This window comes from Pan troglodytes, chromosome 21 (assembly GCF_028858775.2).
Source record: "Pan troglodytes isolate AG18354 chromosome 21, NHGRI_mPanTro3-v2.0_pri, whole genome shotgun sequence".
Classification (NCBI taxonomy): domain Eukaryota; kingdom Metazoa; phylum Chordata; class Mammalia; order Primates; family Hominidae; genus Pan; species Pan troglodytes.
Genome location: NC_072419.2, coordinates 66,280,309 through 66,297,254, shown reverse-complemented (window position 1 = coordinate 66,297,254; position 16,946 = coordinate 66,280,309). Strand labels below are relative to the sequence as shown.

At 41.0% G+C, this 16,946-nt stretch overlaps 1 protein-coding gene across 15 annotated transcripts in view; it reads right to left on the bottom strand.

Annotated features, from left to right (window-relative positions):
• The window catches only part of CDH26 (cadherin 26), a 93,107-nt gene that overhangs the window by 45,888 nt on the left and 30,273 nt on the right, over positions 1–16,946 (bottom strand). For 14 of the 15 annotated variants that reach the window (XR_010154143.1, XR_010154144.1, XR_010154145.1 and 11 more), the window contains exons 5-10: positions 9,410–9,557; positions 7,667–7,833; positions 7,344–7,472; positions 4,826–5,011; positions 3,302–3,561; positions 269–411 (exon numbers count right to left, since the gene is read on the bottom strand). Coding sequence is in view for 11 of the 15 variants with exons in the window: in XM_063802694.1 (XP_063658764.1) it covers positions 269–411; positions 3,302–3,561; positions 4,826–5,011; positions 7,344–7,472; positions 7,667–7,833; positions 9,410–9,557 (1,033 nt within the window). In the remaining 4 variants the exon portion in view is untranslated. Of the gene's footprint in view, positions 1–268; positions 412–3,301; positions 3,562–4,825; positions 5,012–7,343; positions 7,473–7,666; positions 7,834–8,056; positions 8,105–9,409; positions 9,558–16,946 lie in introns of all 15 variants that reach the window. The other variant, XR_010154146.1, reaches the window with a different exon arrangement.

Sequence of the window (16,946 nt, the reverse complement as noted above, 5' to 3'; positions counted from 1 at the left end):
AGATGAAAAAGATGCTGGGTTTGATTGCAGCCTCCTTGCTGGTTTAATTGTCTCTTCTGAATGAATACTGCCCTCTTTCGATGGTATTGGTCCCTTGTTTACCATTTCAAGAATTATTACCAAAAATAATCACCAGCATGGATGCAGAGTGATAACAAGGTTTATTTTATCCTTTTCTCTGCTGTGCTGAAAGACGCTCACCAGGGTTATTTTCCCGCAGGAAGCAAGAATGAGCATTTTATTCTTCCAATTTTGGGTAAACACTCACCATCATCAACAGCGTGAACGATGATTACATAAAAACTGTTATTTACATGAGGGGATTCTCGGTCAATTGGCTCCACGGTGATGACCACTCCGGAGTTTTTGTCGACGCTGACCCAATTTGCTGGGTCATGAACCAGTTCATATCTTGTAGAAGGAAAATGGACAGCAATTTTTAAAATTAAAAACTTACATTAAAAGATAAAAAAGTTGCATAAAAAAAACAAAATATGTCATAGAAACACTATTTCTACTACAAGTAATTTGAGAAATTCTAAGAGCAATTAAACTATGAGAGTGTTTAATTCACGAAAGGAATGGAAGCACAGGGAGGACAGCCTAAAGACTCTCCTAGGTCTGTGGAATTGACATTCACCAGAAGACCAAGCGTCCCCCTCCTTGTTGGACTGAACATAGTTTTGTCTGCCTTGGGGAGATGTTTCAATCTGGAAAGGAACCCATCTTCAGTGGCCTGTAGATGATGTTAGCTTAGTGTGAAAAACCAACCTGCCCTTGCAACAGAAACCTAGGACTTTACCCCTGGTGTGTTCCCTTTGCAGCAGAGCCCTGGCAGTTCACAGTTGGGTAACCCTATTCCTCAAAGTGGTCTTCTACATCCCCCTCACCTATGTGAACCTGACACCACTGTAAGGGGTGGGCCACGCCAAGCCCTCCAGGATTCCTGAGAGCTGTCAGCCATTGGATTGCATCCTTTGCAACCTTGCCAGGTTGCCACCCCAGCTACCTGCTGAGGGCACCGCAGCAGGAACCTCCTGGACTCAGGCAAACAACAACAACAACAAAAAGTGCAGGTCCCAGAAAGGTGCGGAGAGGGGCAGTTTCTCCTTATGCTTTTCCTTCATCTTCTGGGCAAATGTTTTTCAAAGGGTCAGCAAGGATCCCTCTCTCATGTTGCGTGGGTCACAGTTTTTAAAGGGATTGAAGCTTTTTGTGCACTGCTTCACCTCTTAGGGAAAGTTCCAGAAGTTCCTTAGAAGCACTGTGATTTTGCAATGTTTACAAACGAGGGGAAGAAACTCAGAGTTCCTCTGTGGATTATCTCAGGCCAAAAGGCAGCTCCCTCAGCTAATGCAGATGAAGCAGAACTAGAGGAAACCAAAGCTGCCCCCAACCCAGATCATGCCTCCACCCTGTCACAAAAGACACTCATCCTGCCTCCTGGAAAAAGCCATATTGAGGCTAAAATGATGGACTGTTAGTTCTTGATTTCAGCACAGTCCAAACATTTCCTGAGACCTACGTATGAGCCAACCATCCCAAGAGACAGGAAGACAGCAATGAATTAGGAAAGGCTCCTGTTGGTGGTGCCTAAAAGGATCCCCAGCCAGCATCATGGGCACCCTTGGGAGCTTCTTAGAAATGCAAATCTCAGTCCTGGCCCCAGACCTCTCAATCAAATTCTATGGGTGGGTTGGAAACCAGCCTGGCCAACATGGCAAAACCCCGTCTCTACTAAAATTGCAAAAATTAGCCAGACGTGGCAGCATGTGCCTGTAGTCCCAGCTACTCAGGAGGCTGAGGCAGGAGAATCACAAGAACCTGGGAGGTGGAGGTTGCAGTGAGTCAAGATTATGCCACTGCACTCCAGCGTGGGTGAAAGAGAGAGACTCCATCTCAAAAAAAAGAAAAAAAAAAAGAAAAGAAATTGTAGGGGTGGGGCCCAGCAATCTGCATTTTAACAAGTTCCCCCAGAGACTGATACACACTATAGTTTGACAGCTACTTCTTAAGAGCCTTGCTAACTCAAGGTGCACCACTGTGCACCAGAAGGGGTCTGTGAGCTGTTGGTTGGCTGCTCACAATGAGATAACTGCAAAAATGAAGAGCAAGTGTTGAGAAGCCCTTAGAGTCGTCAGCATTGTTGTGTCCACCTAGTGCATGAAAATTTTTCTAGTAATTCAATTTCATTATATTTTGCAAACTTATCACTCCATAATGAATTGTAAATTTTAAAAAAATCTAGCCATTCCCAACAGATAAGTTGAGAAGTGTTGCTGTAAGGGGAGGAATCTCACACTGAAGTGTGGACCGAGGCCAAGTAAGCACGAGAAATGAGTGAAGCTGGTGGAATGGGGTCTGGGGCCAACTGCTGAGCTCAGCCTGGAGAGAGAAGGGGCATGACTCATGACCCCTTTCTGTCCCCATGATCATGGTCTCATGGAACATAGACCCAAAAATGCCAATTTCTTCCATTTCTTCAAGAACATCAAGAGATTCAGGCCATATGCCACCCAAGTGCCCATCGATGGATGAGTGGGTAAACAAAAATGTGTCAATACCACATATGCATACTCAGCATCAGAAGGAAGGACATTCTGATACATGCTAAACGTGCATGAACTTTGAGGACATTATGCAAAGTGAAATAAGCCAGTCACCTAAAGACAAATGTTGTATGATTCTGCTTTGATGACCTGGAGTCATCAAACTCAGAGAGACAAAAAGTCAAATGGTGGAGGCCAGGAGCTGGAGAAGGGGGAATGAGTGGTTAATGGAGACAGAGTTTCTGTTTGGCCAGATGAAAAGAGTTCTGGAGATGGAGGGAGGTGATGGTGCACAACGATGTGAATGCACTTAATGCCACTGACCCGTACCCTTACAAATGGATAAAATGGTAAATTTTATGTATATTTTACCACAATTTACAAAAAAAACCCTCGCTTTTCTTGCCCAGAAGCAAGAGAGGTACTGGTTTATAACTTCTGGTACAGATGGGGGAGATAGAAAAATGTAACGGATTATTCTAACACAAAGGAAAGAATACAAAAGGAACACATGGAAAATGCAAAGGAAAACCAACAAGTGAGTTCTTCTGCTGGGGTCAGAAAAACCTATGGATAGAAGACGACATTTAACTCAGGTCAGTGGTCATGCACTGTGGCTTCTTGTATTTTCGTCACGGAGACTGAGGCAACCTCGTGAACACGTCCAAGGAGCTGGTTTTCTAACAGGAGCCCTCTTGGTTATGTGGCTATTTCCACTTAAACAACCGCCCTTCTTGGCCCTCTCTTCTCACCTTATCTGGCTGTCTGGATCCATGGCATTAAAAGTTCCCAACAGGGTCCCAGGCCTGGCGCCCTCCTCTTTACTGACAATGAAGCTCTGGGGGTGAAAGGCTGGTGGGTCGTTGGCGTCTGTCACCTGCACACTCACAGTGGCGCTGGCTGCTGCCTTCCTTGGCGGCTGAAGCTTTCCTCTCTCACAGAAGAAGAGCCTCTCCTCATTCTCCACGACAATGATGAGGCTTTGCGCTGGGCGAGTCTCATAATCCAAAGGCTGGAACCCCAGAGAGAGGATTTCATTAGCACCTGCTGCTCCTCTGGCCAGAGGAAGCCCAGCACCGAGTCATCATTGCAAACTCAGAGCTTGTGGCTTTTGCACTTCATTTATTATTTACGTTGTCTTTGATAATGATCAAAAGACAGTCTACAGCTCATTTTCAAATCATTTATGGAGTTCTTTTCTCTTTTATTTTTTCCCTCCTCCTCTGCTGGTTGAAAAGAGCCACCATCCTTCAGAGGGTAATGAAAAATGCAACAAAAACCATAGCCTAATGAAACATTAATGAGACAACCATGCAGCAAAAAGTCAGGGGAACTTAGGGAAATATAGATATTAATGATCATAGTTATTCAGGGTACAAAGTGGTCAGTTGACTTAAAAGGATTGAAAGCCTGGGAATATTTTGAAAATTCAACCCCAGGCATCTGGTGCAGCGTCTACAGAGCCTTGCTATTCATAGCACGGTCCGCAGGCCATCAGCATCCCCTGGGAGCTGGTCAAATGGGCAGGCAAATCTTGGGCTCTGTGCCAGACCTGCTGACTCAGGTCTGCCTTGTCCCCAGGTGACTCACCTGCCCTGCACTGCACTAGAGGCCCTGGTCACTCTAGGTCTGGTTGTGAGCAATGAAGACTAGAGGCACTGGGGTCAGACTGCCCCAGTGGGATCCTCCACTCCACCCCTCAAGCTGTGTGGCTTTGTGTAAAGGACCTAACCCCTCTGGGCTTTGGTTTCCTAATCAGTAAATGAGATGGTAATATTAATACTTTCTTCCAGGCCAGCTTCTCCATTAGGCACAGTGCCAGGGGCTCTCCATACTCTTGGAGCCACACAGATGCACTCCCATTTGTTTTAAACTTTAAAAGTCTTAAACACTGAAAACTCAGATGAAAAGAAAGAACTTTTAGTGTTGAAGAAAATGTTTTCATTTTTTAATGACATCTGAAAAAGAATAATCATTTTAAGGCCTATGTAAATCTATTACATTTTGCCTACAACAACAAAAAATTAAATGGTGAAGTATTTAGTCATATCAAAATAAGTTTTATTATTGATATCATTTTGGTAGGAGGAGTCCTCAGCCCACACACAGAAGTGGCACTGAGACCCTGCCTTCCTTGCCTGGTGACGTGTGGTACGTAATGGGCTCAGCACCCAGCATCCACGGACGTTAGCTCCCTGGTTCATTGTGAGTGATCCTACAGAAGAGGCCTCAGCATCTGCCACTAACTGGTTGGTATGTCACCGGTATGGTGTTACCTTGATAACATTTAATATCCCTTCGTTGGTCTCAGGGTCAGTCGAAATGTCAAAATGCTCCTCTTCATTGCCATGCAATATGTTGAATTTTGCTCTCCAAGCTGATGTAAATGGAGAATCTCGATCTTGAACCAGGAGACGCAACACGCCCTGGCTGGCTCGGCCTTCAGGAATCTGAATCTTATACTGAAAGAAGCAATCATCATGTCCATGTCATGGAAACAAAAACACAATTGAAAAGGAAAGCAGAGAGGAAGGAGGGAGAGAAGCAGAGAGAGAGCAAGAGAGAGAAGGAGAAAGAATGTTGCTCCTCATCACAACACCCTGGATATTCCTCATGCTGCTAAACCTGCCCTAAGGGATTCGCAACTCCGTCTGTTACAGCAGAAGGTGCATACGTTGGAATATCTGCCCCCTCCTACCTGTGACTCGCTAAATAATTCTTAAAGTACTCTTAAATCCAACTCAATGCCCTATTTTTTCTAAGAATTTTAAAAATAATAATACACAATCCTAGTTTATGCTCTCTAAAAATCCTAGCTCTTCCCCTAAAATAGGACACTTGTGGTTATTCAGATTAAGGTGATCATTTTTCTAACACATGTATATCTTCAAAATAGCTTGTTATTCAATACTTTTGGAGGCAATGTTTCTAGACGAGCACTTCAAAATAACAGGGTATATTTTTTTCCAGCCATATTTTTGAGAGCATTGCTTTTTACCAAGCCAGGAAAAGATTTTGAAACAAGGTTCAAGCATAATATTATTTTGTAGTTATTATATACTTCTGGTGAGGTGCTTTGGTTTGCAAACATTTCACTTTGGTTTATACAGGTTTTTTTTTTCTAATTAAATGACACCTTTTAAAAATAATTGTTTGCATCATTTATTCAACAACAGCTTCTATGTGCCACATTCCATTTCAGATGCCGTGAACAAGACAGGCAAAAATTCCATCCTTGATGGAGCTGAGAGCTGAGAGTGTGTGTGTGTGTGTGTGTGTGTGTGTGTGTGTGTGTGTAGGGGGATTTATAAAATAAATAAAACTGATTAAGTAGAACACTACTAAGCAGAAGAAAGCACAAAGGGGCTACAGTGTGTCCCAGGAAAGAAGAGGGAGGGTTTTAACTCAGTAGTCAAGAAAGGGCTCACTGACAGAGTCAGGAGAAAGGAAATATGGTGGATATTTACTTTTTAAAAAATACATATAGAATAGTAAAAAATAAAATATTGGAAATAGATCTTGAGTGATTCTTATTTTATCTCTTAGCCATCTCACATGCCTTAGGTGGAGCACCCATCCCAAACCATCTTACACAGTGGTTTTCAATGCTTTCTTAAAGGCTGGGAGTCTTGCAGCCTGGGAAATCCCATGTGGACCCTGACATACAATGTTTTTAAATGGTCACTGCAGTTACTTCTGTACTTGGATAAGGTAAGGTATGGAAGGCGAGGCCAAAGCCTACCTGCTCACCTTCCCTCTAGAATCCTGAACACGGTGTGAAAACCTCAGGTGCAGACTTCTCACCCAAGGGTGATTCTTCTCCCTGAGGGACATTTGGCAATGTCTGGTGACACTTTTGGTTGTCACAGCTGAGGGGCGCTACTGACATCTACTGGGCGGAGGCCAGGGATGCTGGTGAATATCCCACAGCACACAGAGTAGCCCCCACTCCAAATAATCATCTGGCCCAGTGTCAGTTGGGCTGAGCATAGGAACCCCTGACTCCAAGTAAACAGGAATTCCCTGTCTTCCCCTAGACCTCAGTTTTCCCATCTGTAAAACAGAAATCGTGTTGTAGTTTCAATAATCAAAAATGAAAAAAATGCATGTAAAAGTTTTTAGCATAGTTTCTGGCATACAGCAGTCAAAAATGTAAGCTCATGTGACCATTATGAACTGCTTCTATGTCAATATGATTTGGCTTCTTGATTCTAGCTTAAGTCACTTTGGAGAATTGCACATATCTTGGGTGACTGCGCGATATAGTTTGGAGATCTGTCCCCGCCCAAATCTCATGCTGAAATGTGATCCCCAGTGTTGGAGGTGGGGCCTGGTGGAAGTGTTTGGATCATGGGGCAGATCCCTCATAAATAGCTCCGGCCATCCCCTTGGTGATAAGGAAGCTCTGGCCCTGAGTTCACATGAGATCTGGTCATTTAAAAGTGTGTGGCCCCTCTTACCTCTCTCGTTCCTCATTCTTCCCCACCCACCTCCCGTGTCTTGCATGCTCTTGTTGTCACCGAGTGACATGCCTGCTCCCCCCGTCCTTCCGCCATGATCATAGGCGTCCTGAGGCCTCCCTAGAAGCTGAGCCGGTGCCAGCCCCAGGCTTCCTGTAAAGCCTGCAGAACCATGAGCCAATTAAACCTCTTTTCTTTATAAATTACCCAGTCTCAGGTATTTCTTCATAGCAATATGATAACAGCCTAACACCCTCTCCGAGAAAAACTGAGCCTAGGACCCAAGGGCTACTTGTTTTGGGGCTTAGACGTTGGGGCGGCCCAGGAGCCTCACGTTCTCCTGGGTAAATGCAGGCCTGTGGTTGTTGCCTTCTTGCACATCCACGTGAACGGTGGTCGTGGATGACAGTGACGGTTCTCCACAGTCCCTGGCTCTGATTAGCAGTGTAAACTGAGGAGCAGTCTATGTGGGAGGAAAAGGAAAGTTAAGCCCCTCAAATACAGGAAAGGAAAATATTAATAAAGAAATATTCTGTTTAGGAATTTCAATAGCAAATCTAGCCACAGAGGGTTCCCCACTACAAATGTAGAATCTAAGCCTGGGGCTCAAGGATGGGCCACACATTTCATTTAAAAAAAAAATAAAATCCACATAACCTCATAATCTAAGCACCCGGAGAGTCGTATTTCTCCACTAAGGCGATCAACCCGGAAACCACTTTCTTTCAGTAATGGTGTTTGAGAAATGAGGAAGTAGAGGACTTGAGAATTTGGAGTGTTTTCTTCATCCAAATCGACTGCTAACATCTGAAAAATAGGTTGCCCTAGAAAGAATTTTTAAAAATTGTTACTATCAGATAAAGGTAGCCTATCAAACCGGTAAGAGGATGAATTATTTGCTAAATGGCATTGGGGCATATACCAAAATGAGTGGAATGTTTAAATATAAAATAAACTATGGACATACTAGAAAAGATAAGGATGAATATTTAATTAGTTATAAGATCAAGAACTTTCTAATCATGACTGCCAATGCAGAATACTTACAGGACAAAATTGGTGGATCAGATTACACTTTTAATTTCTGGCAAAAAACTGTGGACAAAATTTAAAAGAAAATGATAAAGCAGGAAAATATATCTGAAACATACATGGCAGGCAGATATTCTTAATATAGACTGCAGAGGTTAAAATCAAGAAAAATGACAAACACACTAACAGAAAAATGAAGAAAAGAAAGGAAAAAGTAACTGATAGAACATGGAAATGGCGAAGAAACATAGCAAAATGTTCAAGCACATAGTTATCAAAGACCAACAACACACCAAGCATCTTCGTGGACTGGGGGCAGGTCAGCAAATGAGGACCCCTACATTGTATGCACAGCGCAAACCAGCAAGTCTACATCTCTGAATTCATGCTAAGTAAATAATGCTTGATTGGGACACAGATTTAGCTTAAATTTTATCATTGAAATATATTTTATGAAAATAACAGAAAGTGGCAAAAAAACATAAATGTTCAACCATAGGAGATCGGTCAAATACCTTAAAGCACGTCCATAAAATATTACACAACAGGGTATTTTAGAAAAATATCAGGTTACAAACAGTAAAATTGCACCTTTAGAGAGGAAATTTATAAATATGCACCTGTGAAAAAGCACACCAAATATGTGTAAATATTTACCATATACGCATATACAATGTGTACTATGATAAAGATGAAAAAATGTATGTACATACAAATATGCATTTGTAATTATACATACAAATGTGTGAATGCATACACATATATAATTTTAACACACAGCATGTGTATTCACACACACAGAAAATGCACACAAAAATGCTGAAAGAATACAAACTGAAACACGAATGGTTGTTATCTCTCATGGGTAACATTAAAGATGCTTTCTTTTTCAGTCTTTTCATTTCTTGGAATTTTTTGGAGAGATGATTATACAAAAAAATGATTTTTGTTATTAAAATAAATCCACATTCTAGTAAGAGTCGGTTGGGTTTAAGAATGCACAGTATCTGTAACTCGGAGGCTATAGATGTGATCGTGTTGCCATTTTACAGACAAAAAATGTGCAGAGATATGCAGAAGCTCATCACCCAGCTCTTTCTCCCTCACTGCATGTGGCTTTATTTTTAGAATGGCATTTACATATCAACCCTTCCCACTGATGTAATTCCCACATCACTTTATTGCCGATACAAAACGAGGCTTACGGACCTCAAAGCATTTCGCTCAGATCCAAGGCCTGCGATCTTTGAGATGTGAACAGTAAAAACTCTCCCTGACGATGACTAGGATCAAGCTCCTCATCAATATTAATGAAAAGGAACAGAGCAGAGACAGAAGGAAGCCCGGCAGCCCCCCAGCCGCACACACCTGCAGATTGGTTTTCTTGCACAGTGATGTTAAATTCCTTCTCTGGAAACTGGGGTGCATGATCATTCACATCACTGATCCTAATGTTGAAAATCAAGGATGTATCCACAATTTTTCCTGTTGAGCGCTCCACAACATCAAAATAAACCTAGGAAGCAGAGAGCTGTAAAAATCCTGCAGAACCATTTACTTGATGACACTCTAATAAAATAACTGTTATCCTAATTATGTGTTACGTCTGTCTCCTCCTCTAGACTGAGAGTTCCGGAGGGCAGGAATCAGACTGCCCTCATTTACCAAGTACCCCAGAGAGCAAGCATAGTACTGGCACAGATTAGGTGCTCAGCAAATGTGTAGAACAAGCCAATGCTCTGGCTTGGAAAAAAATGATCAGTTATTACTAGGTTCAAATCTCAGTCTCTCCACTGGGTAAACACATGCAGGTTGCTAGTGAGCCTCCGTTTCTACAACCTATCAGTGTTGTCATGAGAAATAAATATATTAACTGAATATTACTGAAACATCACAGAGAGCAGACAGTTAAAGATTTTTGGGAAAGTGAACATTTATAGTAACTAGCACAGCTACTGACATGCTATGTTTTTAAATGGCCACTGCGGTTACTTCTGTACTTGGATAAGAAAAGTCAGTCCACGTCAAATATGCATGTGTGAAATCTTTCACTTCAAATGGTCTCAAATCAATTGTTTAAGCTTCCACCTTAAGAAATTTTAAAAAGACATAATAATAAATCCAAACAAACAGAAAGCGATAGTAAAGGTAAGAGCACATATCAATAAAATGGAAAACAACAAAACAATAGAGAAAGTAACCAACGTAATCGCATGTAACCAAAAGCGATTCTTTGAAATGATCAATAAAGTGAATAAACCTCTAGGCGGACTGATGAGGGAAAATAAGGAAGCAGAGAGAATTATCAATAATGAGAATGAAAGAAAGGATATCACTAGAGATTCTACATACATTAGAAGAAGAATAAGGACTAGTATGACCAAGTTTATGCCAATGAATTCAGCAACTTAAATGAAATGGACCAAATTCTTAATAAAGAAAAACTACAAAAACTTTCTCAAGAAGAAACAGAAAACCTGTATAGTCCTATATATTTTTTTAAAGTGAAATTTATAGTTTAAAATCTTTCAAGAAATAAAAACAAAAAACTCCAGGCCCAGATGACTTCAATGATAAATTCTAGCAAAATATGAAAGAAGAAAGACCAATTCAACAGTCTCTTCCAAAAAATATAAAAGGTAGAAAAACTTCTCAACTGATTATATGAGACTAATATTACCATGATACAAAGTCAAATTTTTATAAATTACAGGGAAAACTACAGAACAATATCTCTCATGAATCTAGAGTTAAAAGTTCTCAACAAAATACTAACAAATAATACCCAGAAATATATTAAAAGGATAGTACATTATGACCAAATGAGGTTTATCCTGAGAATTTTAGGCTGATTCAACTTTCGAAAATCAATTTCAGCAATGTCACAAGATATAAAGTTAATCTATAAAAATCAGCTATATTTCTATAAACCAGCAATGAATTATTAGAAATAAAAATTTTAAAACAGCTCCATTTACAAATCTAAAATACGTATAGGATCTATTTAGTGAAAATGTTAAAACACTGGTGAAAGAAATCAAAGAAGACCTAATTGAATGAAAAGATATACTGTGTTTACAGACTGAAAGACTCAGTATTGCCAAGATGACAGTTCTTTCCAAATTGACCTATAAAGTCAGCATGATCCCAATCAAAAGACTAGCAGAATATTTTAGAGATATAAACAAGCTGATCTGAAAATTATATAGAAAGGCAAAGAAATTTGAATACGCAAAATCATTTTGAAAAAGAAACACAAAGTTAGAGGACTCACACTATATAATTTCAAGATTTATTATAAAAATACAGTAATCCAGAGAGTATAGTATTGACGAAAAGATAAATATATACATCACTGAAACAGAATAGAGAGTTTAGAAATAGGCCCACACAAGTATGGTTGATTGATTTTTGAGAATAATACAAAGGCTAGCCTTTTCAACACATGATTCTGAAACAATTAGATGTTCATAAGCAAAAAAAAAATAAACCTGGGTCTATATCTCACACTTTAGACAAAAATTAATTCAAAATGGATCACAGACATACATGTGAAACATAAAACTATAAAACTTTTAGTAAAAAAAGGAGAATATCTTGATGACAATGTGTTAGATAACACCACCAAAAACATGATCCAGAAGAGAAAATATTGATGAATTGGATTTTATCAAAATGTAATAACTTTTGCTCTGTAAGAAATGCTGTTAAAAGAATGAAAAGACAAAGGTAAGAATGAGAAGACAAAAATGAAAAGACAATTGCCTGAGAGAAAATACTTCCATTTCATATGCTGACAAAGGATTTGTATTCAAAATTCAATAAGAAAACAAACAATATATGGCCGGGTGTGGTGGCTCATGCCTGTAATCCCAGCACTTTGGGAGGCCTAGCTGGGTGGATTACCTGAGGTCAGGAGTTTAAGACCAGCCTGGCCAACATGGCAAAACCCAGTGTCTACTAAAAAAAATACAAAAATTAGCCAGGCATGGTGGCAGGCAACTGTAATCCCAGCTACTTGGGAGGCTGAGGCAGGAGAATTGCTTGCACCCAGAAGGTGGAGGTTGCAGTGAACTGAGATTGCACCATTGCACTCCAGCCTGGGAGACAAGAAAGAAACTCCATCTCAAAAAAAAAAAAGACAAAAACAATACAATTTAAAAATGGGCAAAGGGTTTGAACAGACACCTCTCCAAAAAAAGAGATACAGATAGTAAATAAGTCATCATTTGTCACTAGGGAAATCCACATTAAAACTGCAATGAGATATCGCTACACACCTTTTAGAACAGCTAAACTGAAAAAAACCTGACAATACCAAGTGCAGCCAAAGATGCAGAGCAATCAGAATTCTTATACATTTCTAATGAGAATGCAAAATTGTTCAGTTATTCTGAGAAATCGTTTGGGAATTGCTTATCGAGTTAAACATACACTTACGTGATCCAACTAAGCCACTCCTAGGTATCTACCTACAATAAATGAAAACTGACTTTCACATAAAAGCCATATGTGGGCTGGGTATGGTGGCTCACACCTGTAATCCCAACACTTTGGGAGGCTGAGGCAGGTGGATCACGTGAGGTCAGGAGTTCATGACCAGCCTGGCCAACATGGTGAAACCCCGACTCTACTAAAAATATAAAAATTAGCCAGGTGTGGTGGTGGGTGCCTGTAATCCCAGCTGCTCAGGAGACTAAGGCAGGAGAATCGCTTGAACCCAGGAGGCCAAGATTGCAATAAGCTAAGATCGCACCATTGCTCTCCAGCCTGGGCGACAACAGTGAAACTCTATCTAAAAAAAAAAAAAAAAAAAGTGCATAGCAGCTTTATCTCACCACAATTGAAAAGAGTCCAAGCACCCTTTAGTTTTATAAAGTGAGAAGCAAGATACTACTCAGCGATAAAACAGAACAAACTTGGCTGGGCACGGCGGCTCACGCCTGTAATCCCAGCACTTTGGTAGGCCCAGGTGGGCAGATCACAAGGCCCAGAGATCAAGGCCATTCTGACCAACATGGTGAAACCCTATCTCTACTAAAACACAAAAAATTAGCCTTGCGTGGTGGCAGGCGCCTGTAGTCCCAGGTACTCGGGAGACTGAGGCAGGAGAATTGCTTGAACCTGGGAGATGGAGGTTGCAGTGAGCCAAGATTGCACCACTGCATTCCAGCCTGGCGACAGAACAAGACTCCGTCTCAAAAAAAAAAAAAAAAAAAAAATAGAAGAAGAAGAAGAAACTCTTGATGCACACAATGACATCGATGAATATAAGATTCATTATGTGAGGTGAAAAAAATCTAGACTTAAAAAGCCATGTATTGTGTGACTCCATCTCTATGATATTCTAAACAAGGTAAATGTATTGGGAAGGAGAAGAAATGAGTGGTTTCCAGGGGTTAAGGGTTGAAGGAGGGTTTGTCAAAACTCTTAGAACCATACATCAAGAGATACAAATTTTACCGTACACAAGTTTTGAAAATAAATTTTTAAAAGTAAAATACATATAAATTCGGAAGGAATAAAGGCAGTTGAGGGTTCTCAGGTCATTATATTGTCAAAGAAGTTATTAAAAACTTCATATCAAATCTAATAAGTGAAGAGTGAATGTTATAATTTCTCTGTAATTATTTTCTCCTTCTGTGGAATTAGACCAGAGAGAAAAGTTGTGGGTGGGGTGAGATTTTTCATATATTGTACAAAATTTTGTAAGAAGCCCTATTAATTTTATATGTAAAAAGTAAATATAAGATCGGGCGTGGTGGCTCACACCTGTAATCCCAGCACTTTGGGAGGCCGAGGTGGGGGGACCACCTGAGGTCAGGAGTTCAAGACCAGCCTGGCCAACGTAGTGAAACCCCACCTTTACAAAAAGGCAAAAATTAGCCAGGCATGATGGTGGGTGCCTGTAATCCCACTACTCGGGAGGCTGAGGTGGAAGAATCACTTGAACCCAGGAGGCAGAGGTTGCAGTGAGCCGAGATCACCCCATTGCACTCCAGCCTGGGTGACAGAGCAAGACTTCATCTCAAAAAAAAAAAAAAAAAAAGTAAGTATAAATAATAGGAACTCTCATTTATTGCTGGTGAGAATGCAAAATGGTGCAGCCACTTCGGGGGACAGTTTGGCAGTTTCTTACAAAACTAAATGTACTCTTGCTACACAATCCAGCTATCAGCCTTCCAAATGTGTTGAATATGTATGTGCACCTGACAACCTGCACACACATGTTTATAGCTTTATTCATGATTGTCAAACTCTGGAAGCTACCAAGATGTTTCTCAGTAGGTGAATATGTAAATAAGCTGTGTCCATCCACACAATAGAATATTATACAATGAAAAAAAGGCATGGAGGAACTTTGAATGGTTATTGCCAAGTGAAAGAAGCCAGTCTGAAAAGGCTACATAGTGTATGATTCCAACTATATAACCTTCTGGAAAAGGCAAAAGTGGGGAGACAGTAAAAAGACCAGTGGTTGCCAGGGGTTCTGGGGGTAGGGAGGGGTGAATGGGCAGAGCCCAGAGAGTTTTAGAGCAGTGAAACTATTCTATACGACACTGTCATGGTGGACACATTTGTCGAAACCCATAAAACGTAAGATGCCAAGAATGAAGCCTAATGTAAACTATGGGTTTTGGTTAATAGTCATGTAAAATACTGGCTCAACAATTATAGCAAATGTAGCACATACATTATAGCAAATGCACACACTACTGCAAAATGTTCATAATAGGGGAATCTGAAGGGAGGGGGTGGGGGGAGGGGAGGATGGGAACTCTGTGCTTTCTGTTCTGTGCTTCTGTCAATCTAAAACTGCTCTAAAAAATAAAGTCCATTAATTTGAAAAATATGATGTCCCTACTTACAAAATAAATATATATATATTAATAAAATATAATAAATATGAACTATAAGAAAATATACATGTGTATTTTAAATAAATATACATATTTTTAAAAGCAAGTCGAATCAGGCTTGCTCCTGAATCTCTCATTGCTCTAGTATAAAGGGTGCTTTTGTTTGTTGAAGGCTGAAAAGGCTGTGGGCAAAGGCAGGAGTTCAGAGTCGCAGAAAAGGGAGTGGGAAAGGGCATGGATCCTGGCACGAGGGTGGTCCAGGCAGAGGCCTGTTCTGCAGTCAGACCACTGGATTCTCAAGGATCATCTGGTCGCCAGGTACAGTATCCTGCTTGGGGTAAAAAGGTTTAGTGCAGAAGCCTGGCTGCCAGCTTCAGCCAGGCCCAGGGCGGACTCACCAGCACCAGCCCTTCCCGTAGATGGCCTCCGTTCATCCCCGCGGAAGCCCTGGAGGAAGGCACCCTTGCTGTCCAGCTCTGCACCATGGAGAGACTAAGTGACTATTTCACCTTCAGCTTGGAAGTAGAGTAGCCCAGATTCAAGTCCAGTCAGGGATCAAGACTGCACCTTCCGCCGATTCTTCCTCACTTCACTCTATGGCTACTCAGTGCCCAGGGTCGGTGGCCCTCCCAGGGGGCCTCTAAGGGCCTTGAAAGCTTTAGGCAACACTCTCTCCATCCCCTTCCTCAGGGGCCTAAACGTCTTTCCCTCTGTATTGTTTCGCATGACTGCCTGAGCCCCCTTTCCCTGCAGACTTGCGGCTCATTCCTCTGCTTCCATCACCGTGGTCCCACCAGGTCTCCTAGCACAGCAGCCCCCATGTCTAACGCAGGTCAGTGCTCCTCCTCCCCCACAGCAGGACTGAGGGAGGCTTCAGGGCTTCTACCACTGAGCTAGTCCACTGCAGGGACTCCAGCATACATTTTTAAATTTTTGTGCAAATAAATTGGCTTTCTCACTCACCATCTCTACATTCTCCTCCATAATGTATGACTGTGCTGGCAACTCTTTGCTCCTTAATCACCCTGACTTCTGGCTGTAAAACTGTGCCAACTGTACTCCTTCCATTTAAAAAAAGAACCACTTGTGTGTTTTATGTTTATTATTTTATATTTCATTTATTATCCTAAAGCTACGTATGAGACCTTTAGTTCCATAAGATGCCTGAGAAACATGAGTGCTGTTTATTCTTTGGCAAGATGCTAAGAATTTCTAGGGATTCGGGTTACGATGGAGAAAAGAAATGTCATGGACATTTTCTGCACTTGGAAAGTGTTTCCAGCCTTTGGTTATAGCCTCAAGATTTATACCTTTGGATAAACAAACCGTGGTGCATTAACTTGATGCATCACATGGCTGTTTGAAATTACAGGCACAAGATCTGCGGCCTTCCATGCAAATGAGCACATAGGAACACCTTCAGCGCCAAATGCACAACACAAAATCACTACTGCATAGGTTAGACTGTGTGGTGAAAAAAAATTAACAAATAATTATTTTGAGAAATATAAAAAGATGGGTTTTGGGGTAGCTTTGTATTCTACAAAAATGAGCATATTTTGATATAAATAGATAAGGTCCATACACAGAAAAAAATTAAAACTTTTTCTGTTGCTGTCCTCTGTCTCAAATCTTACAGTAATTCTCAACCAGGGCTACTGCTTTCTTGTACATGCATGGAGTTAATAAATGTGAGCCTCCCCCACACCACCCCCTGAACACAATTTTTCTTTTGGCTGGTTTTAGAGACCCCATCAGGATGCTCAAGAGTAAAGAAGTGCTACTAGAATGTCTTTTTTGCCACTACATTAGGCTTACTTGATTTTTAATAATGTACTATCTTGATGGACTGCCAAAGCCAACAATAAACGCTCTCTTACAGGAGCAGATGGTTAAGCTAGGATGCTCAATTTGTGTAGTGTTTAGGACACGTCCTAATTTATAGGACATGGCTTATGCCACCCTTCCTGGTTGGTAATCCTTCTCATTGGACCATTTCACATGCTCCTAAATAGTGTGTAAGCCCCTGGCTGTTAGTTTCCTGT